Source organism: Phaseolus vulgaris, chromosome 6 (assembly GCF_000499845.2).
Source record: "Phaseolus vulgaris cultivar G19833 chromosome 6, P. vulgaris v2.0, whole genome shotgun sequence".
NCBI lineage: Eukaryota > Viridiplantae > Streptophyta > Magnoliopsida > Fabales > Fabaceae > Phaseolus > Phaseolus vulgaris.
Genome location: NC_023754.2, coordinates 8864782 through 8892182, shown reverse-complemented (window position 1 = coordinate 8892182; position 27401 = coordinate 8864782). Strand labels below are relative to the sequence as shown.

Below are 27401 nucleotides of genomic sequence, written 5' to 3'. Positions count from 1 at the left end.
CTACGGGCATAAAGGTATTCTACACCTCTCTAGGTACAAATATTCTACACCTTTCCAAGTAAAAGTATTTTATACCTCTCCAGATACAAGTATTCTACACCTCTCCAAGCAACCTGTTTTAATCTCTCTCTGAGATCAAAACCTATCAACAAGTGATGAACACTTTCAACATAGAACAAAAATGAAAGTTCATTGAACAAAAAATTTCAATCGAAGTTGTCAACAAAATTGACAACTTCAATTTAAATAAAATACACTGAAGTTGCCAATTTAATGTACAATTTCTTTACATTTTATTTAAACTGGAGTTGTCAATCTGGTCGACTACTTTAATTAAAATAAAATAAAAAATAAGTGACAATTAATGGATTTAATCAATGTTGTATACATCATTAACAACTTTAACTCATAAATGACCATTTTCGTATTTTTTTATGCATTTGCCTATTTGTGTAATTTTCTAAATAGATTCCACCATTTTTGTCAATTTTCTTAAGAACTTAGTTTCATTAACGATAAAAAGAAAGAATTCACATCATATAATGAATCAATAAATTGATTTCTTTGTCTTGTTTTTTTTTATTCACTTTAAATCATTTAATATACTTCTTTGAATCAATAATCAATATATTAGATTGTCTACCATGAACGTGTAAGATGGTGTTAGACTTTGAATCTTTTAATATATTTCTTTTAATCACAATATTAGAACCTCTATCATGATAACAACTTAGAACATCTACTATGACAACAACTTAGATATCTCCCATAGACAACAATTTCATTAATGATTATAAAGAAAGAATGCACACCATGTAAATAATCTATAACTTTAAGAATTGTTTAGTTTGTTGTTTCTTTGGTTGTTCACTTTGCTTCAGTAATGAGTAAAAGGAAAGAATGCACAACATGTAATTAATAACTTTATAATTGAGTAGTGAATAAATGCAATATTGTTGCCGAGTTTAAAAAACTATAACAAAAAATAGATAAATTACAATAATATTGACAACATTAGATTGTCTACCATAAACAACAACTTAGAATGTGTCTTGTGATAGTTTAATATGTACATTTTGGTTTATGCAGTACCTTTATAACTTCATATTTTTTATGGTAGGCGTCACAAGAAACCGGGATGAACAAAGTATTCTATGACATCAAAATACCTTTAGACATCTTCAATGATTGTATTAATTGCCTTCAACTTCTTCTGATTGTGATGAGCGTAGGTATTATACACACCAAATATTGTGTTCAGTGTGAATAAGAGTTCAAGATCACTATACGACCAAGGTTATGAATGTTGATTTCAAAGCAAATCATTTTGTGATCTTAAACTCGCTTTCACACTAAACACTATCCCATTTGCTTCCAACACATCTTATTCACACTTTGTTTGTTTGGCTAGAGCGTTTATAAATATTACAATGGTTTGGAAATTGGCTCCAGATTTAAAATTTGAAATGATAAAATGTGTGTAGAAAGAAATGTTAGTAGAGAAACTAGATTTGGTTCTAAACTATACGTTGAATTCGAGTTTTGTGATTAAGTTTTTTTTTGGTTGAAAAGCAATTATTTTCACGTAGTTAGCATGGTTAATACTAGTAGCAGTTAATTGCGATCAATCAAAATTTTAAAACACATTGGCTCTTCAAATTTGCAGGAATTTGAACTTGTGAAAATCTTTTTTTTGTATCTTTAGTTTTATACCCCTCTTAAAAAAAAAAGGTTATGAGGAAATAATGTTTATAAAAAAATAATTTTTGAACAAATTTTTCCCAAAAACACTCACAAAATGTGGGAATCTATCTTTCTTTCTTAAACTAAAAAAGTTATTAATAAAAATTATATTACTCTTATTAAGTTATTTAATATGGTAACAAATTTAAAATTACTACTTGACTTTTAGAAAGCTTAAATAGATATTTTCGATAATAAATTTTATCAACTAAACACAATTTAATCATTTTTAAAAATTTAAATTCAAAATATTTATAATTTTAAGAAATAATAATTTCTTTTTACTATCGAAAGCCCTCTAATAATTTAGGTTGAATGGTGTTTTATTTTCAAATTCGTTATTTAATGTTAATAAATAAATACAAATACCTAAAAAAATACCTTTCCTCCTTTATATATGTTTTTATGTTTCAAATATGCTACGTATTATCATTATAATGCAATTTATTCCTTACAAATGAACTAAAAATTCTATTTTAATGATAACCATACAAGACCTAAATTCTAGTTAAATTATAATCAAGACCTACTTGAAAACAAAAATATCAAAGTTATTTTTAGAAAAAAATATTTTAATTTTAAAAATCCTAAAACTAAATTAAAATCTCCACACACTTTGAAGAACAAAGTTAATAATTCTATCAATATATTTTCCAAAACAAAAATCAACTAATAGAAAAGTCTTCCATTTTATGTCCTTCTTCGTTTGTTGTTTCATACGATTAGGGTGCGAATTTGTGTTTTCATTTGCATTTAGTGAAAATTTGGTGTGGCGAAGGGTAAAGCAATGTCTCACCGCGCGGCAAGGTGTGCCAGAGGGTTTGTGAACCTCACGCGTGCTCTCTCCACGGAGGCGCGTGCGCAGAAGGTGGAGCGCATTGCCAACGAGCTTCTCGATCTCAACAGGTTTGAGAGGCACGACTTCACCGTCCTCTGGCGGCTCAAGATGGGTCTCCACCGCTATGGCGCTCCGATTGCCGGCGCTGTCGCACCATCCATAGCGACTGCAGGTTCCCCTGGGCTGGAGGCCGGTGCTGTGGCAGAGAAGACGGTGTTTGATATGAAGTTGGAGAAGTATGAAGCTGCTGCCAAGATCAAGATCATCAAGGAAGTGAGATCCTTTACTGACTTGGGGTTGAAGGAAGCAAAGGAATTGGTGGAAAAGGCTCCTTGTGTTTTGAAGAAGGGGCTCACTAAGGAGGAGGCTAATCCCATTATGGAGAAACTCAAGGAGTTGGGTGCTGCTGTTGTGTTGGAGTGATTCTGAAGTTCTGTTATAGTACTCTAGATTTTTTATGTTAGCTGTAGAATCATTGAAGCCTGCTTATGGGTAATTAATGATAAATGACAAGTTATATGCTTTACCCTCTCTCTTTTTTTATTATGTTTTGTTGTTAGTTTATTTTTATGTGGCATGGTAATAATTGAAGTTTGAGTTTTAAAGGGTTAAAGTTTTGATGATCTTTGGATAGGTGTGTGTGCTTGGTCTTTTATTGTTGGAACGGTTGATGGTCAATGAATGTTATGGAGAGCTTGGACACTGGGTGAGTGAAGTGCTTTGGTATGAGAAAAATGGCCAAATTTCACTTTGTGGAATGGTGTTTATATGATATTTGAAGAAAATACGCCATGGCTGTTCAGATTTGGGTGATCCTGAGCACTGTCTTATGTTGTAGAAAGCATTTTGTTTATAATTGATCTAAACATGAAACACATTTTAAAATAACTGTTTATAATCCCAATACAGCAGACAAATTTCAGGTTGCTTCAAGTCAGGAATTAGGGGGACTTAAATGAGATAATTTCTAATCTTATTTTCTTGCACACTATCCAATTTTTCCCTTAATTTCTCAGGGATTATCAGTCGTTGATAATATAGTGATTTTTTACGGCTAATTTTGTATTTTGTTGTTATCTGCTTTTCAGATGTACTGCGAAGACAAGGAAAATGAGTTTGATTCTGTTTGCACGTGTACTGATATTCTTCTGTTGCAGAAGGGTTTACGTGAATCTAAACTTTTATAGTGAATTTGTTTTGTTAATCTCACTGGGTCAATCATTAATATCCTAGCCCTTGGGTTGATAAACAGTTTTGTTTTGTCAAGGATTAACATATTTTAGTTGTTAAATCCTTTCTTGCATATTATGTGGCTTTTAGCAGGTGGAAAAGGTAATGCTTTTAAACCAGCATTGCAAGGTCTTTACACCATTTTCAGTGATGGTGTATTTATGCAAATAATGTATGGTAGTCTTGCTTTCTGATGTTTTCCATGCTAAGATACATGTTTCAGGTTGCTGAACTATAACTTCTATCACAGTGGGGGGAAAAAAAATCTATTGGGGAGAAATGTGAATTCATCTGATAGGCCCAATTTACAAGCCTACAAGAGGGAAAAGGATAAGAGGGAGAAGTGAAGGAATAAGAGGGAGAAGTGAAGGAAATAAATGGGCTGCTGGACGCTCAAGGTTCTTGAGTATATGCAAGTGGAGAGGCAGATGACAGCAGAATAAGTGGAAAGGGAGGAGAGACAGCAAAGATAACAGAATGGGCGGGTGGTCTAGATAAATTGGTTGAAGGGATTAAAACAAATCAGGCTGAAAAAATTATTAGGGGGTGAGGGATAGCTGAAAGAAGGGAAGAGAATTAGCAATTGGTGATTGGTTTCGGTTGAGAGTAGAGAAGTGTCTATCTCAGAATTGTGAAATTTCTCTGTTTCAATCATTTTACATGGGGCATAGATCCATTCAATTGTTATTCAATTCCTTCATAGCTACTGATATTTCCTTGTAAAGAGGACTCGTTCTTTGTACCACAGAATTTATCAATACATAGTTCTTGTTTTCTTCTATTTTTTTATTCGGTTTTTTGTCAATTTAGTATCAAAGCTCCCAAGGGAGAATGGTATCTGCTTGAATGGGAGCAGCGGAAAAGATTAGAAGATTTGTTTGCTATTATCAGCTCTTCAAAGAAAGACTCAAGAACTTCAAAGGAACTTGCAGGTATTTGTGGTCACGTCTTTCCTTCAAACATTTTTTTGAATATTAGGATCACTAGTAGCATGGTGCTGGTGCTGTTTAGGAAATTGTTTTTAGTTCTGGATATGTATTGCTCTCATAACAATGTTAGTTTTATGCAACTGTTTGCAATACCTATATTGGGTATGGGGAGGAGGGGGGGCGGGGGGTAGTTTCATCTTCCTTCCTCTTTTAACTTTATATCATGAAGCTATGCTGACAATCCTCTTCCAATCATATTAAAGATTATCTAAATAATGTCTTTGGCTTTGCATTGTGGTGGGTGGGCTAGTGCAATCACATTTCAATATCACCTGGGCATCGCATTGCATGTTTGAGTTCATTTAGATGTGGATAAGAATGTTACCTTTTTTCCCACTTTAATCTTCATCAAGCTCAAACCCGGTTGGGTCTACCCATTCTTTTTAAGTTGTTATATAACAACCCTTTGACTTTTTCTATCTTCTCTTGAGCAATGATACTTTCATGTTTGTAGCTTGATCCATGTGAACACATTGCGATTTGCTGTAATCGGGGCATATTTATATGTTGACATGATGCAGTGTAGGAAAAAAGGATCCTTTTCTAATTTTTTTGCTATTATTATTTTGAAGGGTTTTTTTTATACTATTTCAGGGTGAATTCATAACTTTCTGTGGATCTCTTTACTTAATACTGAATTCTCAAAAAGTAATTATCAGTCAAGTTCAAAACTCAGGTATTTTTACAACCATTTTTTAACGTTATATAAAAGTAGCTTGTACTTGTTGTATGCGAATCAATAAAGTATCAAATTGTAACACTTATTTGCTTTTATCTTTTTTTGTGTGTTCTTTGTTCAAAATTTCTTTTTGGTGTGATTCACACTCGATATAGTTAATGAGTGCATGAATGATAAAAAGGAAATGAGTAAGAATACACCATATGCAGAAGAATCACAAGAAGCATGTTAGGATAAGTTGTTCTTGCTCACTAAAATAATCCTTCTTTATCTTTATTTTGTACTTGTTGGACTTGTAATTTGTGGAATTCAATAATTGTATTGAGGTGCAATTAGTAATATTAGAAATAGGTTTAACTGGTCCTTTTCAAGCCCAATTATTGTTAAAAAATATTGGTTAAACTCAAAACGAAGATGGGGTAGAGAAGAAGGAAACATGTCTTTGTGCAAGGCAAAATGAAACCCAATTTCAAAAGTCAAATCTCGACCACAAGGAAAGTCAATAAGGGAAAGGAAAACACATGTAAAAGAGGTATGGAAAGTTGTTAGAGAAAAATCTAACACCCATGATTTTGATTAAGTATTGAAAATAACATAACATAAAATATGATCATACTTTATCCAAAAGACGAATGTTTTTGCTCAAACAATAAATCATGAAAGACACAACTGTTTCATTTATTAAACGATTTAGCAGTGTGTAGTTTTGCTTCTACATTTTGTTACGAATTGATATTCTCAAACAATATACACATAGTGTTGGGATAACATCGTATTTCATGAATATTCACATGCTTATTTTATGTTGCAAGGTATGTCCATTTCTTATGTCTAACCAAGAGAATCCACAAAAGCATATGTCATATCAGTGATCTCCTGGAAAGTGAGTTAAAGCTACTTTGCTTCAATAACTATTATGTGTTTGCTTTGTCAACCTGGAAAAGTCTAAATGTTTCGTACGAATTTGTGTTTGTTAGAGCAAAAGTTTAACACCTTGATATTATTTTGATTAAGTGTTTAAACCAATATGACATGAAGTAGTGTCTAATAAGACAAAGATCAAATCAAGTTAACGTATCATCTGTCAGATGATAAGAGCTTACTGACCAACCACAATGTTTGCTAATTAAGGAGTGAAGAACAAACAAAAGAGCTCTAAGTTGATCTTTCACTTCATTTGATAAGTGTTGATGAACGTTAGATGAAACGAGCATCGTAAAGACCAGCCAAATCGTCTGATAAATAAGTGATGATGATCACATGATAAGCTCAACACAGACTCTACGTTGACATAAGATCAAAGAATATTTTTAAAGCCTGAATCTATACCATCTATCCCCGAGAAGATCTGCACCAAACAACAATGTTCAAATACCTCTTGGGATGTGAGCTAAAGTTGCAATGACCACCAACACTCCTAACATAACTATTTTCAATTTGGCCTAGTTACTTGTCCTATACGGTGTGCACTTTTACCATGAGATGGTTCAAAAGGATCTGTTACTAAGGGAAATGTGTACTGCCAGTCATCCAGGATGTTGCATAAAGAAGTAGAGCATTTAAAGTTGCATGGAGTACATGTAATGTAACAATCATATTCAAGCTCGACAAATGCAAGGTGGACATGAAAGAAGAACTGAAGTTGTTCAACGGCTATAAACGGTTTATCAACGACTATCTTCTTCCAGCACCTATATAAATTCTACCATCAAGAAGTAGAAATAGAGAGCAAAGATTGCATCGTGCCAAAACATCATTTAGATAGAGAGTAATCCTCAAAGCTTCATAAAAGGTTCCTAAAGCTTAGTTCAAGAACACTATCAAATATATGGATCCATTAGAGCCTAAAAGAGAACATTGAAAGTGTTTGTTTAATCACCTAGGAAAGTGAATCTTTATATTGTATTCGTTGAAAGATGTAATCCCTTTCTAGAGTTTAAAAAGATTTGAACTAAGAGAGAAAACTTAAACCTTGTACTTCTCATTAGACGTAATCCTCCCTGGTGATCAAACCCAATGATTTGTTAATCATTGAAACGAGCCTAACCTTCAAACCTTAGTCAAGAACGGTTGTTTGGCAAATAATAGTCAAAGAAGTAGCTAGGAGTGGTTAGGTGCCCAAAGAATAATCGGTCGAGTCAGGAGTTTCTTGTTAAAGAATATTTGGTTAAGCCATAACTTGGTAAATAATACTCAGTCAAGTCAGAAGTGACTTGGGAAAAAATACTCCTTGACGGGGTCAATCAAGAGTGGTTGAAAGCTAAAAGAATACTCATTAAGCTAGGAGTGATTGGAGTCAAATACTCATTAAGCCAGAAGTGGTTGAATTCAAATAATCATTATCCTTGCTTTTGCCTTTGATCTTTTCATCTTCTTTTTCTTCTGTGATTTTATTTGTGCCACAGTAGGGTTTTCTGGAAGGGACTGAATTTCCTCAGCTTCCCATAAATCCAATGCTTCTAGGTAGGTCTCCATACGAACAAACCACATTTAATAATTGTCTCCATCAAAGACAGGTGGTGTCATTGCTGAAAAATTGAAACCTCCTTCCATTGATGCACTCTACTAACCTCACAGATCCCTCAAGAAGATAGCTCTGATACTAATTGTTGGTTTTTTAGAATAAATCAGAGGAAGATAATTTATTAAAGCTGTAAAACTATGTATTTATACACAGAATGAACAAAGATTGTTCTAAAAAACAGGAAAGAAATCTGGTAACAAACCAGTAGTTAAAACAAAACTAATTAATTTCCTAATAATTTGGAGACTTATTCAATAACAAAAAAGCTAATCCTAACAACTTGCCAAAACAATAATCAGTTTGTGATCTAATGCTATTTGACCGATTATGTGACCATGGATAATATTGAACTCATATTTAATTTTATTAACTTCGACGCCTGGTGTTGCGTTTGCTTTGGGTGCTTTCTAGGCACCTCACTCACAGCGGGAGACTAATGATGAAACATTTGGTTCTTTGGAGTATACAAGTGAGGACAGGGCTGAAGAGGAAAGAAAAATAAGAGGTAAACTATTATTTTCTAGAAGATACTATGGTTTTCAGTATTTTTTCTTATTATTTATGTCTTTCGAGGTTATGTTTAGTGAATCATTTACTAGGATCATTGTTAAGTTCATGTTTAGTGAATTATTTATTAAATGGATGACTACTTTTTTGCCAGCTTCTTTTGAATTGATGAGAAAGGAACAACATAAAGCTTTCCAAGATAAGCATAAGTTGAACCCGGACAAAAATAACGATGATTTTGACATAAGTTCACTTGTTGAAGACGATGAGAAAAGGCTAGTTAGTAGGAGCAATGAGTCTGTGGAGCTTCATGTGACTCTAGCATCTTTAAGCAATGATGAGAAATCTTCTTTCCTTTCACAGACTCCTTCAGCAGCTAGACCTCTTGTACCCCTGGCTTTGCAAGTACAAAATTGGAACGAAATTTTGCAACCAAAACATCCCTTAGCAGTCATTCAATAGAGGTAACTAGTTAACATTTTTTATTCATATTTTACTTGTAATCTTTTGTAGTCTAGCTATTCTTAGAAGCTTTTATTTCAAATATTAAGCGAAAAGATTAATTTCTTGAATTGGGCATTCAACTTGATTTTATTTGTAAATTTTAATTTTGATATCTTTTTTTTTAAATGTTTTCTGTGTAGGGAATCTGTTGTTTTTGTTGCTGTTAATGTTATGATATAAAGTTGGTATTTCTTGTTTGAGAACTAAGTCCTTTATTATGTGATATTTTGAGATGGGAATCATAGATGAAATTTTGTATTTTTAATTAACCATAACTGCTCTACTGACATAAAATTGTTAGAAATCACTAAAGGACTTTATTATTTCAAAGTGATGGTTGGACTGTTGTGGTTATAAAATGTCCTGGCTGTTTGAAGAGTGACATTTGTCTAATAAACTTAAATAGTTTGAAGTGAATGATGGCTTTATTCAAGACACCACAACTTAGATTCCGTCTTTGCAACCAATTTTGATTTGATGTTATCTAGTTTGAATGTTGGTTTCATGTCTAATTATTAGTTAAAATACAAAATACTTTTAGAGATTTCAAGATTTTTATACAGCAACCTCCTATCAAGGAAGAGTGCATGGTACTGATCTGCAATTTGATTGTCCCTAATAACATTGTAAGAGATGATACAAGATACTAGATTGGGATATTCTGTTTAAAACAACATTCTGCTGAAAATTTTAATGTCCAATTATCAAACTCCAATGTTAACATTCAAAATTTGTATAACCAGAAAGGTACATAAGTACATTCTCTACCTTCATTGTTTAGGGTTCTGCCTCTTTTTTCCTATTGGATGTTGTATCGATATGAAGGAGGATATTGTAGGATTTTGCTGCATTATTTCTTACTTGCAGACATAATTCTCTCCTTAAAGACTGAAAGCCTAGAACTTGAGAACTCAGTTTAACATGAGAAGTTTAATTTCTTCCTAGATTTTTACTTAGCTAATATTTACAATCATACATGTTATTTATAAAACGTGGCCTATAGTTCTTTTGCTTGCTATGTTACTTTATCACTTACAAATGAAGTGTGCTTTAATGTGCTATTATTCTTGACTCTTTTTTAATACATTTTTTTTTCTTATCCTGATGCTTGCATAGGCTGGACAACCTGCACCTAGTGATACTGGAGGTAACCATGTATTCAGTATAAATTCTGGAAATAAAGGAGAATTATTAACCAAGAAAATGGATAATGATCAACAGAATCTTCAAAGCACAAATCTTAATATTTCAATTAACCATGTGAAAGATAACATTTTAAATTTATCATCAGTTTTGGATATTCCCGGCATTACAATTGGAACAGGTGATCAATTGAGGAAGAGATCTGCTCTTTCAGAAGTCTTGGAAGCATCTCAACTCAATGCTGAAGTAAAAGGAAAGGAGGCTGTGGGAGCTTTCAATCCAGACAATTCAAATTCTATTCTATACAAGCTTTTTGGTAATGCTTCAACAGTAAACAGTGACAAATCTACTAGTGTTATTGAGGTAATTGTGAAACTTACTGAATTTCCTTTTAATAATGTCAAGAATATGTTAACTTATCATCTTCATTCAACTATGTCTCGTGTCCATGGGGTTATAAAAATAGATAAACCATAACTGTCGGATATTTGTGAAAAAGAGATACTTACCTTGGTAATGCTTCAACAGTAGATAGTGACAAATCTACTAGTATTATTGAGGTAATTGTTGTGGAACTTACTGAATTTCTTTCTAGCAATGTCAAGAACACGTTAACTGAACTTATCATCTTCATTCAACCATGTCTCGTGTCCTTGGGGTTATAAAAATAGATATACCACAACTGGTGAATATTTGTGAAAGAGAGATACTTGCTTGACTCAAAATATAGTTGTTTGGACAAGTGTTTTATTTTCTGCTTCTGCACTACAATTTTATTATGAGTTTGATTAATTATGCTCTGTTTCTTATAGCAGCCTGATCATAAAGCTGATGTGACATGGAGTCCACATGCTTTCCAATCTTCCAAGTTTGCTCATTGGTTTGTTGAAGAAGTTGGAGATTTCCAAATTATTTGACCAAACAACATCCATTGCGGTAAGTTTGATGTCATACTAAATTTGAAGTTTGAATCTAATTTAAACTTACAAACTACTAAATGAAAAGTAGAAGATCTTTTATTTGTGTATGTTATTTTGATTATACTACAATATCAAGTTTAAATCTAACTTAATCTTAAAAGCTAGTAAATAAAGTGAAGATGGTTCTTTATTTGTACATATAATTTTTATCAGAATACTGATAGTTAATACCTGTATCATATTAGTGATGGTTACATGCATCAGTTACCATCAACAAGACTCATTCATTAAACTTAGGTAATATGAATTTTACAAATTACTGTGATTTAGAATCACTGAACATAATTGAAAATGTGCATCTGTATTAATCGTAATAATTGATCTTGCTTACATAACATGAATTAGTTTTACATATTCTATGTTTTTTTTCCTGCTTTGATGATGATGTATTGATCATGATGATATATTGGACTGCTTGCATACATATCTTGATCATAACCCTGCATACATCAAATCCTCCTCTTGAGTAAGCATCCTGATTACTTGCAAAATGCTCATGCTGTTTGGAATCTATGCTGTTTGCAAAATGCTCATGTTGTATCATTCGAGCTAGGTAAGGAAGACCTCTGGTTAAATGGGTGATAACAAAGAAGTTTGATGTTGATTCTCTGTCAAAAATAGATGCCCTTGGACCATTGCATGTCATAAAATCCTACCCTATATATCATTATTTAATCCTTGACATGGTTGTTGTCCATTTGTTGTAGACTAGATGGGCATCACTGAAGCGGGAGACTCTCCATACAGATTTGCTAACCCCTTAAGTGCTAAAGGAATCTATGCTAGTTTTGGAAAAATTACCAGATGTGAAAGCAATTTCTCAAGGAGGTTACCCTCAAGTAAAATATCCAGATAAATGCTTTTCAGTCCTTCGATACTAAAATCATCTGAATTTGTGTGTTGACATAAAACTTGTATTTTCTGTAGGCTGAACATTGTCAGATTTTTGTTGGACATCCAGAAGAACTGACTAGTGATCCAGATATTATTTCAGCATTGAGGTTAAATCTTCTAATTTCATTGCCAAACTCTCTAGATTCATTATTGATGTTTCTAGAAGTGTTTTCTAATATTTACATAAAATGACTTTTTTCAGCATTAAAGGGAACTTCTAGTTCGAACCTTGCTCACACGGTGACTTCCTTGGCTCAATCCTTGGTACAGGATATGTTAGGGAGAAACTTGGGGATATTATACTGTAGGCATTCCTTTAATTACATTTATTTCAGGAAGGTTCTGTTTAAAAGTTTGCTCTGTCCACAGATGAGTGCTAAGGATTTTGTATAGACATTATTTGCTTCTGATGGACTTGTACATCATAATCTGCCATTTGTTACATGACATTTTCATCGTATGGGTTTTTCAATTTGCTGATTTTGCTCTAATTTCCTTGTCTTCTCTTGGCCTGTACATATTAAAAGATTTTTGTTTAATGCTGCTTTGATCTCTAAAGTTAATAACTTGTCTTTGTTGTTTGATGAGTCAATATTTTTATTGTCTTCCTAATTAGATCAATGGACTGCATTTAATAGAAAGATTATTCTTACAATGAATCAAATCATGTGTCAAAAAGAAAAAGAGTCAAATCTGTAAAGAAAACAATATTAACAAGTGTGATCTCTGTAGTTCTGTTTAATTTGACTGGCTAGTAGATTGCAAGTTAAGTTTATAAACATGACCTGGATTACATTTTCTTATTTGCATTCATTCTAAGTTTTATTTTACCATTTTGTGTTGTTTGACTCTAGTGTGCATGTACAGCAGCCCACACATATTTTAGGAAACTTAGACTTTGTTTACCTTTGTTATCCAGGGAGAACAGGGTGCATAGATAATTGTTGTGCCAGAACTGGTTGAATTTCTCATGTCAACCTTGGTTAAGGTAATATTATTACACATAATGCTTTTTGCAGTTTACTTTGCAAAATGCAGTTTCATTCAATGGGACAGGGTTTTTGAGTCTAATATATATTTTCTCTTTTCGGAAAGGAAAATTTGGCTATCTACATGTTCATATTTATTACTCCTGTGGCTGGCTAAAGTTATTTCTTCCGAATCCATTATAAGAATAGTTGTCGATCTTTAACTTGTGTGAATTTATGCAGGTATCTTTATCTAACATTTTATTATCATAAACTATTCAGTAATGGTTTGGGGCGGTTTTAAACCTCTATTTGATTGTGACTTGTTCAAGTTTGGTTGCTTTTAGCTTTCATCTTTCTTCTGATTCTTTTGCATTTTGTTTTATATTCACTTGAAGACAACATTAAACATAACTATTTTATTTACTTATCGAGCTGTGTTGTTTTCAGTGTTCTGTACTTCGGTTGTGTCAACATAGAATGGTTTCAATCCTAATGCTTATAATAAATAATGAGAACCACAAACTGAATAGACCAACAGGTGTAGGGCTGTTTCTAGTTTTTGTTTTCTGCTTTCCTTCACCATTCAACATAATCAATTCATCCTACATTTTCCCTATGGGATTGGGGGCTGCCTCCACATACCATCATTTCTAAATTTGCATATAATGCCTTACAGTCATGGGTAAAGGTATAAATTTGCATTTTCTGTCTGCGATATGAAGTATGTAATTACCTGGTTAGTAGCTTATATGCAAAGTTTTTGGTAATTTAAATGTGTTATATCTTGCATTTCTATAAACAGTAGCAAAATTTTTGCTTAACTGCATTATGACAATTAGCAATCCTCTGATTATTATAAGTTGAAGCATATTTAAAAGTTAATGTTATAGGTTAATTCTGTTTTGTTTGGATCATAGGATTCAGCTACCATAACCTTGTATGCTTCTACTCTTCTAGCTTTTGTTTGTACACTTACCAATTCCTATTATTTATAATTTAAATAAATAAAAATATTAATAATATAAACATATAGTAATTATTTAACATTTATTTGAGTTAATAATTAAAATAAAATCATGCAATAAAATTAAATTTATTAAGTAAATATTAAAAATTAATTATTTAAGCTTATACATAAATAATATTAATTTCTGTAATTTAATTTTCATTAAATATGTTTAAGAGCACTTGTTTATATCCCATAATTATTGTAAATTTGAATTTTCTATCAATTATACCATTTTAAAAACTTCAAATAAACTTCAAATCTGCTTCTCACACATTATAGTATAGATACTAGATGAATAACATTTTAAATTTAATAAACGAACATAGCAATTTCAATTTAATATTAATAATATTATTAATAAAGAGAAAAAAAGAATAATCTATTATGTATAACGACAATATAAGTAGAGAAACAGAAAATTGATTTAATTTAATACGTTTTGTTGAACACAATTATTTCAACTGTAATATTTAATAATTATGTGACAACTCTCTCTCTTATTCCTTTCTCACCTTGACTGATGTCAACAAATTTTGCTTCCTACACTCACTGGTTTCAAACATGGCCCCAAAATTGTCTTGTTTAATAAAGATTTTTTTTTAACTTATCGTATTACACTGTCAAGTTAATGTACTGTACGATATAATTTGAGAAGGTTTAGGACAACATATGATATAACCTTATAAACCGAATTTTGGTATTACATGAACTCAAATCAAGGTGTAAACTAATAGTGTCTAGAAATATCAAATAAGGTGGAAAATATCTAAACACACTTATATATAGAATTATGTAACACGAAGTTGATATATCACGATAAATTTTTAATATACTAGACCATTTAAATTATTATAATATTAAATGATTAGAGAGTGAAATGAAGTAGGAGTGTATTAAATTTTTAATATACTACATCCACTTTAACGCTTCATATTACTGTAGAGTGTAAAATGTAGTAGCAGCAGTCAATATATAAGCTGTTTTTTTTTTACAGTATGCTTTTTTCTTTCGGTGAAGTAATCTAATGATAACATCTATCTTTGGTGTGTCTAGTGGACATTTTCCAGCTTCACAATCATCTAGCAACTTCACAGTTTATAAGTTTATTCAGTTTTGACAACCGTCACTCCAAGTAAGTTTGCTTTTTATTGAACTATTTATTGCTTACTTGTTTGAATAAACTATTTTTTACAACTCAATTAACTATTTTTTTAGTTAAGTAATTTAACTGAGCTTGCAATTGTGAAAAATCAAATGAACACTTTGCTTGCATATATAGCTTCGAGAAAAGATATTCTAGAACATTTTGCTGCAATAATAGATAATTTGGTTCATGCATCCATCAATGAGGTATTAATATATTTAAATATTTATTGGTGTTTTTTTATTTTATAATTATAAACATTCAAATTCATTAAGTTAAAATTATTTAGTTCAGGTATCAGATACTGGAAATGGTGTTCCATCACCTTATCAAATAATAGGATCAAGTGCTGGAAGAAAAACTAATTAGGGATGTGTTTTAATTTTAAATTATGTATGAACTTTTGAACAATGATGTGTTTTAATTTTTAGTTATGTATCAACTTTTGAACAATTATTTGTGTTTTAATTTTCAGTTATGTATCAACTTTTGAACAATATTATGTTTGTTTTAATTTTTAATGCAATGAATGAATGTTTATAAGTTTATATATTATTTCGTTTTATTAGTATTTTATTTTTTTATTATGAAAATATATCATTTTTAGTTTAATTGTGCAAACCAAATTATAAAAAAGTGGTGGCTAAATTTCATTTATTTAGAATTAAAATTACGCCAGTTGAAACTGACGTATTACTTTTATAATTTTATTATAATATTCATTGTTAAATACGTTACATTATACCTTATATAATGGTGTCGAAATCTTTTTCAATGAAGTAAATTGCAACAGTTATAAATAACACTACTTTTATATAAAAGCTGTCACTTAATACAAAGTGTTAAAATGACGGGTGTTGCGACGAGTAGTGTAAGACCGCCACATTAAACTTTGTGGCGGCTGGTTCTATGGCGGTTTGAAAAACTGTCACAAGTGTATATTGTGGCGGTTATAAACGTCACTTTATACGAAAATAACCGTCACATACACGATTTTTTGTAGTGATTGTGCAACTCAAACATTCATTAGTTGTGATCTATCAAATGTAAAAACTACAACAATATGATCATATGTTAGAGTCAATGAGAAAATATCATAGACAAATGATTCAATAGAGTCAGTTAGTTGCATCTGACATAATACATCAGACGAAAGGGGTTACAGTCTTATTGTTTGATAAACTAAACCATCAACTTGTTTGATAAACTAAACCATCAACTGAATATCACCATTCAAACCATATTTGTGAAGTTTTTTAAAATTTAATTAAATCACAATTCAATCCTTCCTTATGATTTTCCTGCTTTTTTACGGTTGGTATCAGAGCTAACTTCTAAAGGGTTGAGTGCCTTATAATGGCTAAAGGAATAAATTAAACACAACAAGCTTAAAACAACATATCGTAAATAGAAGAAGGTCATTTGCTGAAAAAAAAAAAAAAAAAAAAACTAGGACGCATGAAGTGAAGTTGTCCAAAGGATAAAGAAGAAACATTTGAATGAGCAATAAGATCATTCAAACTTAAGATTAGACCTTGGAGTTAAATGTAGATGGAGTAAATCTATGTCTCATTATAGATATAGAAAATAAGGGACGACAAACAACATGCAATGACTGAAAGTTATCCTTCTAACATAGATAAAGTTAAAGTTGTTGGTGCTACTATTATTTAATGAATTTATCCTTAAAAAATCCTTAAACATTGAAGACTTAAATGTGTTTAGTGTGTGTTGTAATTTTGATTTGTATGTTTACTTTTCTTTGATTAGTTTGATCTTTAAGTACTTACATGAAAACTATTTTAAATCTTATTTAGAACTTATTTTGGTTAAAAATAATTTTAATTGATTAAAATATGTTGTAATCCATTAAAATATTTTTATTTGAAGTCTAAAATTAGTAAAGTAAGTATTTTAATCGATTATATTATTATTTTAATTGATTAATATTACTTAAAATCATGAGAATTTAATATGTTAAAAATGAGGTTTTAATATATTAGAATTTCTTATGCATTTAGAAAAATATTATTAATTTATTTTAAGAAGTTGAAAGTATGATTTAATTTATTTATTTTTCATTAATAAGTGAATCGATATATTAAAATATATTTTTAATTCATTAAAATTAATAGAGTATATTCTATATAACTCGTCTTAATCTCATTTAACAAATTTTAAAATCTAAGTTTCATATATTTTTCAATATGAGAAATTGCACTGAGTCAAAATGATTTTTTTTTCTTAAAGCTTTCTTTTAGGATTTTCAAGATCATTCTTGGCTAAATGAGAAATCCATGTGTTCACCTGCAACTTTTCTTCCTCGTACTCGTGTTGATTTAGGTGACATTGTTTTAATTGTGTTTCTCCATTTTTTTTTGTAAGATTGTTGTTTCTGGATAGTGTTTCTAGGCTTAGCTCAGTAACAGGGTGTTATTGGTGTAATGTATTGTTCTTGTAGGGTTTAAGAGTAATGTTTTCACTAAGCAATAATATGCTCAGTGGAACTTAATCAGTTGATTGAGAACTGAAAGTATAAAAGCATCTTGAGTAATTTTTTTCCTTTCCCTATCTTGTTACATTGCATGCTGTATGTTCTACACTAATTTAAGAAGATGAAGTTTTCAAACTCAATTTGTGAAAAATTTGTCAATTTTGTAAGACTATCATAAACTGATTGCACATACTCATGCAATACTTGCAAAAAAAACTACTAAATTTTTTTAAAACAAAAATTAATCATCCCTTCTTGTGTTTTATCTATTTTTCACAAAAGAACATGGATAGATAACAATAGTAAGAAATTAGAAGAACATAAAAAAAATATTTATTACTAAGAAAGACAATTAAGAACAAACAAAGAAGCAAATGGTGGAAGAGATTAATGGGAATGAAAGAAAAGTATCACTTGAAGATGTCTTTATCTTCATGATAAGCTCAAGGAAGAATCTATACTTGCCTAGTAGGATTTCAATATAAGATCACAAGTATATGATTACTCATATAAGAGTTTTCTTACAAGCTCAAATTCTCATAAATTTCAAATTAATATTACAAGTAAGAGTGTTTCCTTTTATATCTAATGAGTAGGGGTGACAATTGGGTAGGGCATGTGTAGGTTTGACTTTTTCCATCCTTGTATCCAAAGTAAAAATTCATCCTCATCTCCATACTCAATAAATATGAAATTTTTGTGTTATCCTCATCCTCATCTGCTAAAGAGTATACCCATATCTACCTTTACCTGCTGTTCTTTATACTAATAAATATTATAACACACTATCTAAATAAAATATCACGAAGTGGAAAATTAAACTAAAAATCATTAGAATTTTGAAATTCGTCTTTCATCTTTTGAACTTAGATTTATGTCAATGCTGATAAAAATGATTCTTAACAATAACTTATTATATTGTGGTAAATGAAACATCCTTACTATTGTAATGATAATAATAACACTTACGAGAAAAAAGTTAGAAAGAAAACTAAAGCCATCACACATTGCAAAATCCAAGCAAAGCACTATGAAAACAATAATAATTATATCAAAAGATTGAACTATTTGTAAGGTGGGTTGTATAAAACCATAAACAGTTCAATTTTATTCTATTAGAAATTGACACTCATACATTCGTACATTATACAAAATAAATAACAAACAAAAATTAGTAATGGATGCCCTAGAAACAAAATCATAATGAGGATTGCATTTCTTAAAATGCAATACACCATTTAAACAAAATCACACAAAGAGAAAAAATATGTAATCAAAGTTGTGATGAGTGGAATAATATCTTAAAGATCTAAATAAATTTGGTGGATATCAAACGTGTCAAACCGTTGAGAGAGAGAATGAAAAAAATTGTTCTGAAACAAATGTTCTTCAAATAAAACAAAACTAAGGGTTAAGGAGAACAAAAATTATAAGTTTTTATGTTACCTAGTAAACTAAGGATTTACACTATTGAACACTTGAAATTGAGAATTAGATATTCTTGAAAAAATAAACAATAAAACAAATATTAAAAAGGAAGAGAAATGATGAAATGTGTATTCAATGAAATTTATGTTTGTGTGTTGTGAAATGCATTACGTGATAAAAAAAATATTTAAGAAATTAAAGTGAACTTTTGAGAATATTGAACAAGTAGAACAATTGAGAGAGAGAAAACAAAAATTTTGTAGCGAAAGAAAAAAAATAAGAATTTTTCAAAATGAAATGAACTAAAAACTAAAGAGAACAATGAAGATAATTTTTTCTAGGTTACATAATAGATTATGGTTGTTTTAATAATTTAAGACAGGAGAGGAGTATGATAGCATATTCATTTTTAAAATTTGGATATAATCCATACTCATATCCATACTGAATCCATATAAGAATTCTTCATCAAAATCTAGATATGTTCAGAAAATATTCACGCTGATAGGTTTATTTGTCATCCATGCCTATTAGTAAAAAATTTTAAACCTAATAACGCTAAAATTTGCCTTTAATTACATGCAAATGATGGATCTTGAATTCACACATGTTTGACAAAAAAATTTAAAGAAAAAGGAGAGAGAATTAAAATTGATAAAAGAAAATAAAAATAAGGAAGCTTTCTCATTAGCAAAAAAGGAAGGCATGATTCCCATTGGACACGCCTTCCTTCTATGTTGACTTCCAATCTAGGCTTTGCCTTATTGTTTTATATTTGCACTCCTCACTTTAAATTTGGATATCCTTCTATTAAATTCTCGGGCTTGAGAAAACCAACAACCTTATTATATTTCTACTATTTATACCTCCAAAAATAATAAATAAAAAACCTACCATTAACAAGTAAAAAAAAAAAATACAATAATAGAAGAAAGAATATTTTGTTGAGCACACACAATTTCTCTTGTCATGCTTTTTGTGATTCTTTTAGGAATGATATGCTCTTACTCATCTTATTTTTTTGTCCATTTATAAACTCATCAACTACACTAAAATATTCTCTCTATTAGAACATCTAAATAAAATTAAACATAATGTATACGTGAAAATTGTTGGTATGCGAAGAAGTGTGGGATTTGAGAATACTTTTCTAATCTATACCTTCAATTATTAACTAAAATGAAATAGTTAAATTTTTTTAAAAAATCATTACAATAAATTTGATGGCACTTATTTTTTAAAATGTACAAATCGAACGTGTTCGGGTTCTCAGTCCAAGAACTTAAGCGTAGTAAGCTCAGTTAGACAAGTTATACCTAGCTCGATTTGGGGCAGGTATGAACCCAATAACACATTACGGGGTCGGCTCAGATGTTGTGTATTCTATACAAAAAAAGATAATTAAAGTAAAAGTAACAGAAGGAGTAGTTGATTAGTAAACGTGTATATATCTTTTAAAAACAAATAAAAGTTGTTAGGGATGATGTGACATTGCACCCGAAAATAAAGGTGCATGTTAACAAAATGTTCTTACTGTTGATATTATATCCTTGTTGTTGAGATTATATTTTTGTTGTTGAAACGATATTCTAGTTGATGAAAATTGTTGAAAGAATGTCTATAAAAGGGGTTTAAGACCCGAGTAAAGGTAAGCTTTTATGAATTCGATACTGATACATTTTTAGTTTGAATGCTCTCACTGAGTTGATCGTCGGAGTGTGATCAACAGGTGGAGCCAACCTTCGTCACAAAGCGTCTTCAACTCGGTTCAACACCCAAGCAAAGTCTCTTCAGCTACGAGCTCACTTCCAAGCCTAACCGAGGTCAGCCGGCGAGAACAATTGCCGCCCACCATGGGGTCTGATAAAACTTGATCTCACCCACATTTGTGACTGAGCATTCCTCATGATGAGGAACACGAGGCAAGTACCGTTGGGATCTAAAGGAAGCGAGGATCCCGCTTTGAAACAACTTATGGAGGCCATGAGGGCCGTCCAGGAGGAAAACGAAGAATACCAACGTGAACAAGAGCGAATTTGAGAAGAAGCCAAAGTCGAGCAAGAACGGCTACAAGATGAAGCCCGAGCCGACCAAGAGCGTCTTCAAGAGAAAACGCGGTTGAGCCAGACCGCCTTATGGTAGAAATTGAGGCCTTTTGAATAACTATGGAGGAGCACGCACAAGCCATTGAGGAGTTGCATAAGACCAATGAGGAACTGCGAAGGAGCTTGCACCGACAAGGCCGACATCCCGCTCGGGCCCCAGATTTGTCATATAGGGATGACCCCAAGCCGTTCTCTCAGCAAATCATAGACGAGCCTGTGACACCCCATTACATCACACCCAATATCGCCTTTTTCTCTAGTGTAGAAGATCCTGAAAGTCATCTAAAGGCGTTCAGGGCTCAAATGATCATCTCTGGGGGGTCTGATGCAATTCGATGTAAGATGCTCATGGGTACATTCACAAGGACAACTCTACAATGGTTTAGTGCGATCTTAGATGATCACATCACCTCTTTTCCTCACTTCTCTAGAATGTTTAAAGAGTAGTTCTCAACTAATAAGTGTTGAACCAAGTGGTGCTCAAGCTTTGAAGAATCCAAAACCCTTTGAAGGATGTTGAAGGGCTATGCTTGCTGTTGTTGTGTTGTCTTAGATAGGATTTGGGGTAGTTTGAGTTTTGTAATTCACCCTTGATCGAATCCAAAGCATAGGCATTCTCAATCTTTTTAAAAGAAAAGTGTTTTTCAAACTAAGTGAAAAACAACCGATTGTTTTGTCGAAACAACCAATTGTTTTATACTTAGGTGTTTTTAGAAAAGATTGAAAATTGTTTTTCAAATGGTTGAGCTGTTAAAACCAAAACAACCGATTGATTCGAGGAAACAACCGATTGTTTGTTTTGGTACCATAACAAAAAAGTGGTTTTTGTTTTTGACTGAGCCTTAAATATTTTAACTGATTACGCTCTAGTCTTTAATGCTTTGACCAATCTTTTAAATGCAATGAATAAGTTTGTTAAGATTTGATAACAAACAACATCTTTGAATATATTCAGAAAAACAGATTTGAGTAATAACAATTAACACAAGTTTTTGAGTTTTTCAAAGAGTTAAGATTGCTTAGAGATTGAGATTGATCAAAGTGTGTGAGATAGGATTTATGCTTGTATTGATTTCAGATTTTCTTCTGTAACAAGTGTAATCCTTGTATTTGTTGAACAAGTATCTTTGTGTGTTTGCTGAGAAGTGTTGTGTGTTCTTGAGGGGATCAAGATCAGCATTCTTAGTGTTGGTGTGTTGGCCAAGAGAAGTGTGAGTCTTGAGGGGATCAAGGCCACTTTCTTGGTTGTGGTGTAAGTGATTTAGGTTTGATTGCTTAGTGGAATTCCTCAGTGGTTTCTGAGAAGACTGGATGTAGCTCTAGGTTTAGAGTGAACCAGTATAAACATCTGTGTGCATTCTTTCTATCCTTAAACTCTTTAAATTCAGTTTTATATTTGCAAACTGGTATAAACAACCGATTGTTTCTGCGAAACAACCGATTGTTTTTCTGGTGCAGTTGCTTTTTGCTTTGTGTTTGACAAACTGATTTTCTTTATCAATTGATTCTCGAAGAAATTTCATTCTTGACTTAAAAGTTTTCGAAAACCCTCTTTAAAAAATTCACCCTCCTCTAGTTTAAAGCCATATATTCTAACAATAAGGTCAACCCCCCACGATTGTGTGATCTGTTCAATGTCAGACAGGGCGAAGGGGAGTCGCTCAAAGAATACTTGAATAGATTCTGTGCAGTCTCAGTAAGACTTTAAACTCAGGATGAAGAGATGGTGGTCGTTGCTTTCGTACAAGGGATAACAACAATCCCATTCAGTGATTCACTAATTAGGAATCTGGCAGAGACGTTATTCGAGGTGCGTGAAGGAGCTACCGCCCATATCAAGGCTGAAGAGGTCGTGCTCAGGAAAAATGCCAGCTCGCGGTTGAAGCAACCCAAGCACAAGGAAAATAGCCTAGATTGTTCCATTAGGAGAAATGAAACATCCACCGAGAAGAGAACGGATCCGAGGTATGTCCCATATGTCGCTAAGAAGGATGAACCTAAGATAAAGGTTAGGGAGGAGAACGGATCCGAGGTATGTCCCATATGTCGCTAAGAAGGATGAACCTAGATTCCGTGTATCCTGTAAAGAGCTTTTTAGCATGCTATGGGTAGCGCATAAGCTAAAATTTCCCCAAAAGACAGATCGATTCTTGAGATCACAAAGAGATACATGGTGCGACTTTCACAGGGCATTTGATCATAGCATCAAATGATGCATGCCCTAAGTTACCAACTGGTTAGTTTGGTCAAAGAGGGCTTCTTGAAGGAATATCTCGAGGCCAACTAGGAGGAACCAAAAGGAGAGGCTAGGACCATGGACCAAACACATGAAACTCCAATCCGTGGGGATTGGAACAGCATCGCAGGAGGATTCTATGGAGGTGGAAACTCGGTCTCCAAACGCAAAAGATATGCGCGAGCGGTGATGTCCTAGATACAAGGAGGTTTGACTGCCCTATAGAGCCATCCCTTTGCTTCATAAGTTCCGAACTGGAAAATGTGTTTTCCCATGAGGATGATCCAATGGTGATATCTGTTGTCACGGTAGGACGAAATGTGCCCAAAGTATTGATCGACCAAGGAAGCTCGACCGACGTGATGTTCCGGGAAATGTTTACAATTTTGCAAATATCCCTTGATCAGTTAAGGCCTTATGATGGTTGTCTGGTCGGCTTTGCAAGAGACCAGATGGAAGTACGATGATACGTTAGGTTGAGGACAACCTTCTCAGACGAAAACGTAACCAGAACGATTACTGTAAAGTACATCATCGTCAATGCATATTTTGCATAAAACCTACTTCTGAGGTGACCCTCCTTGAATAGGATGGGTGTAGTAGCCTCAACCACCCATATGAAGATGAAGTTGTCCTTGTTAGAATGAGGGATACTTAAAATAAAGGTCGTCCAGAAGATGATACGAAAGTGCTATGTTGTTTGAAAAAACGTAGGGGAACCTACGCAGTCACAATCCAAGGAGGAGAGCCAGGGTGGATAGCAAAGACAGACATCAGCAATGAAAGACAACCTGCACCTACTGGAGAGGTTCAGAAGAGGGAGATAAAGGGAAAGAAATTCAAGCTTGACACCTCGTTGTGCAAAAAGATAGAGGATAAAATAGCCAATGTCATTTTAGAGAATATGAACGCTTTCGTGTGGTCGTCCGCAAGCATGCTGTTGAAGATGGATGATGCTCCTTGAAGACCATATATGTGTTTGATGTAGCAAAGTGTGTGCTTTGCTTTGAAGCTAGTCAAATTGTATTTGGGTGGTCTTATATATAGGGTAAAGTGTGTTTAAGGTAGCTTTTTGCTTCGTGACCCACCACATGACACTAATCAAGGTGATAAGATCAAGCACAAATATTTCTTAATCCTTTTTGTTGAAGATGGGAGGTTTGATCTATTAAATCCATATAAAGCCTGAAGCTGTGCTGCTTTCTAGGTTTGGGTTTAGATTAGGGTGTTTAGAATCTTTGTAAGATCACTCCTTGAAGCCTACACAAAGCTTGATTAAATATGTTTTAAACAACTAAGTGTTTTTCCAAGCAAAGGGAAAACAACCAATTGATTTATCGAAATAACCGGTTGTTTGTCACTTAGCTGGCTGGAAGTTTTTAACAGTTTTTTGAATCAGTTGTGTAACTGTTTAACTCATTCAACCGGTTAAATCGTAGTTTCAACCGGTTAAATGTGTGTTTTCATAACAGTATTTTGAAAACATGTTTTAACTGATTTAGTGAATCAAAACTTCCTAAAACGGTAGCTTTTCAAAGGTTATAAATATAGCTTCGTTTTCAAATCAATAACAAAGAGAAATACAACAAGTATTGATTCAGATTTGAGAAAGAGATTTGGTTTTGAAAGTTTTTTTCAAAAAGAGCAAGATTGCTTTAAGCTTTGTTGTGGTGACAAGTGCTGATCATAGGATCTCTGGTTCTGTAAATCCAGGTGCTTTCTATCCTGTTTAGTATCTTGTAATTGTACATCTTTTACATATCGTTTGTGTTTGAAATCCTGTAAAGACAGAGGGTGTTCTGTCTTAAGGTGTTATGTGTGCAAAGGGGGTGAGTAGGCTTTGTGGGATTCAAAGTCACCTCTTTGTGGTGTGTACTTGTAATCTGTGATTGATTGCTAGTGGAACTCAGTGGTTTGACTGAGAATTGGATGTAGCTTAGGGATTGAGTGAACTAGTATAATCTCTATGTGTAAATCTCTCTTTCCCTCAAACTCTCTAACTGTTTGATATTTCGCTGCTATAAACAACCGATTAAATAGTGACTTTAACCTGTTGAAATTTTGATAACTGTTTTGTTGGATTGTTTGATTGCCTTCCTTAAGTGCTTATCTGAGTTGTTTGGTAAGGATTCATTCTGAAGCAAGTATTTGCAAAAATCTTTGATAAAACAATTCATCCCCCTCTTATTTAAAGCCATCAATTCTTACAATTTTCTCATGTCTTTTCTCAAAATATGCTTTACTGCACAAAAAATGAATTTGTTGTTCCTTAAAAGAATAATTTTTTTTTTAAACTAGTGCCTTGTTTTTAAAGTTTTTTTAATAGCTTTGTTTTTGCACCAAGAAGCTTGGCTTAGTCTCTTATGCTATCAAAATAGTGAGCACAGTTGAAAATCTCTCTTTGCTTTTCTTTTGAAAATAAATCTGTTTATTTTATTTTCATTCTGTTTTTTTATAACAGTTTTTTTTTACTGTTTTTTGAAAGTTTGTTATAAATTGTTTCTTATATAAAGAGAGACACATCTCACTTGAAAAGTATGCTGAGCAATCAAGTTTTAAACAGAGATTAATTTTTTTTTCAGTGAGTTGAAAAGGATTTACACGTGTTTTTGAAAGAGTTTTCAAAAGAAATAAAAGTGTGCTTGTTCTTGTGTGCCCTAAGCTTGGTGGAGGTGTTGTCACTAGTGTGCTGCAATCAGTTCTACTGGTCTTTTCAGTTTCCTGCATTTTCTTTCCAGGTGTATTCGATTCCATCATTCTTGTCTTTGTAACAGTGATTGTAAGACACTTCTTGATAGTGTTGGTAGTGCTGAAATAATATTTTTTAGCTTGGCGTGCCTTGTTCTTGTAGGGTTAATGAACATAAGGTTGTGTAATTGATTTGTACTATTTTTAGTGGATATCACCTTGGGTAAGGTGAGACTGGATGTAGCTCTTAGTGAGTGAACCAGTATAAACGTGTGATGTTCAATCTCTCTTAATCTTTGCACTCATTTACGATTTCTTGTGTTGATTTACTAGAAAATAAATCTGTTCAATTAAAATTGAATTTGTTCTTACTGGGTCTGTTCATACTGTTCTTTATATTCTGAAAGCTAATCTAAATAGCTTGTAGTTATCTGAGTCTCTGCTTTAGTTGTATCATAAGTAAATTTCTCAGTTAAAACAAAGCCAATTAAGTGCCACGTTCTATTCAAGTGTGTGGTTTAATAATCAAAGATTGTTTCTTGATTCAACTCTTAGTTTTCATCTTTGCGTATTAATGTGACAAATTGCTTGCTGCTTAATTCTCTTAATATCTGGAAAGTATAAAACTAAAACACTGTCTTGATAAAGTAAGCAGAAAAAATAAATCTGTTATTTCTAAAATAAATCGATTCTTTTGCTCTGTATTGTTAAAAACCCGAATCTGTTTGAAAATTTTATATGCTCAATTCACCCCCCCTCTTGAACTTAGACACTAATAAACCCAACAATTGGTATCAAGAGCTAGGACTTTGTATTTTACTCAAGTTTGTGTGCAATATATCTGAGTTTAACATGCTTTTTGTTGAGGGTTCGTCTATTAATAGACCCCCTATGTTTGTTGGAATGAATTATGCATTCTGGAAAATAAGAATGAAATTTTTTAAGGAATCTATTGACTTTGGTATTTGGGATGCTGTGGTCCATGGACCTTTCATGCCTATGCAGGTTGTCAAAGAAGAAACAGTGAGGAAACCATGGTTTGAATGGAGTGAGAGTGAAAGAAAAAAGGGCTTAATATGACTCAGTAGCTAAGAACATCATAACTTTTGCATTGATAATGGATGAATTCTTCAGAATATCTCAGTGCAATTCGGCTAAGGAAATGTGGGAAATTTTGGAAGTAACACACAAAGGCACGAATGATGTGAAGAGAGCAAGGAAACATTCATTCATCCAAAAATATGAGCTTTTCAGGATGCAACCTGAAGAAAGCATTGTTGATGTACATAAACGGT

General features: G+C 32.3%; 2 protein-coding genes across 5 annotated transcripts; both read left to right on the top strand.

Annotated features, from left to right (window-relative positions):
• The first annotated feature begins 2403 nt into the window (after positions 1 to 2403).
• Positions 2404 to 3107, top strand: LOC137831049 (uncharacterized). The gene has a single exon (XM_068638557.1). The coding sequence runs from the start codon at positions 2531 to 2533 to the stop codon at positions 3002 to 3004; it is 474 nt and encodes a 157-aa protein (XP_068494658.1). The 5' UTR covers positions 2404 to 2530; the 3' UTR covers positions 3005 to 3107.
• A 186-nt stretch (positions 3108 to 3293) lies between these two features.
• Positions 3294 to 12532, top strand: LOC137831051 (uncharacterized). 4 transcript variants are annotated; one of them, XM_068638561.1, is made up of 9 exons: positions 3294 to 4743; positions 5395 to 5476; positions 6292 to 8508; positions 8665 to 8974; positions 10131 to 10520; positions 10973 to 11093; positions 11850 to 11976; positions 12065 to 12138; positions 12234 to 12532. In XM_068638561.1, the coding sequence occupies exons 5-6, from the start codon at positions 10218 to 10220 to the stop codon at positions 11072 to 11074; spliced, it is 405 nt and encodes a 134-aa protein (XP_068494662.1). In that variant the 5' UTR covers positions 3294 to 4743; positions 5395 to 5476; positions 6292 to 8508; positions 8665 to 8974; positions 10131 to 10217; the 3' UTR covers positions 11075 to 11093; positions 11850 to 11976; positions 12065 to 12138; positions 12234 to 12532. The 4 variants fall into 4 exon arrangements, with proteins under 4 accessions (XP_068494662.1, XP_068494661.1, XP_068494660.1 ...); XM_068638560.1 differs by having other exon boundaries at positions 11845 to 11976; XM_068638559.1 differs by having other exon boundaries at positions 10970 to 11093.
• The last annotated feature ends 14869 nt before the right edge of the window (positions 12533 to 27401 follow it).

Bases quoted from the DNA above. Each gene is read 5' to 3' on its own strand.
- LOC137831049 (XM_068638557.1), top strand. From the start codon at position 2,531: ATGTCTCACCGCGCGGCAAGGTGTGCCAGAGGGTTTGTGAACCTCACG.
- LOC137831051 (XM_068638559.1), top strand. From the start codon at position 10,218: ATGGATAATGATCAACAGAATCTTCAAAGCACAAATCTTAATATTTCA. The intron at 10,521-10,969 runs GTAATTGTGAAA...TGTTTCTTATAG, and splicing joins AATCTACTAGTGTTATTGAG to CAGCCTGATCATAAAGCTGA.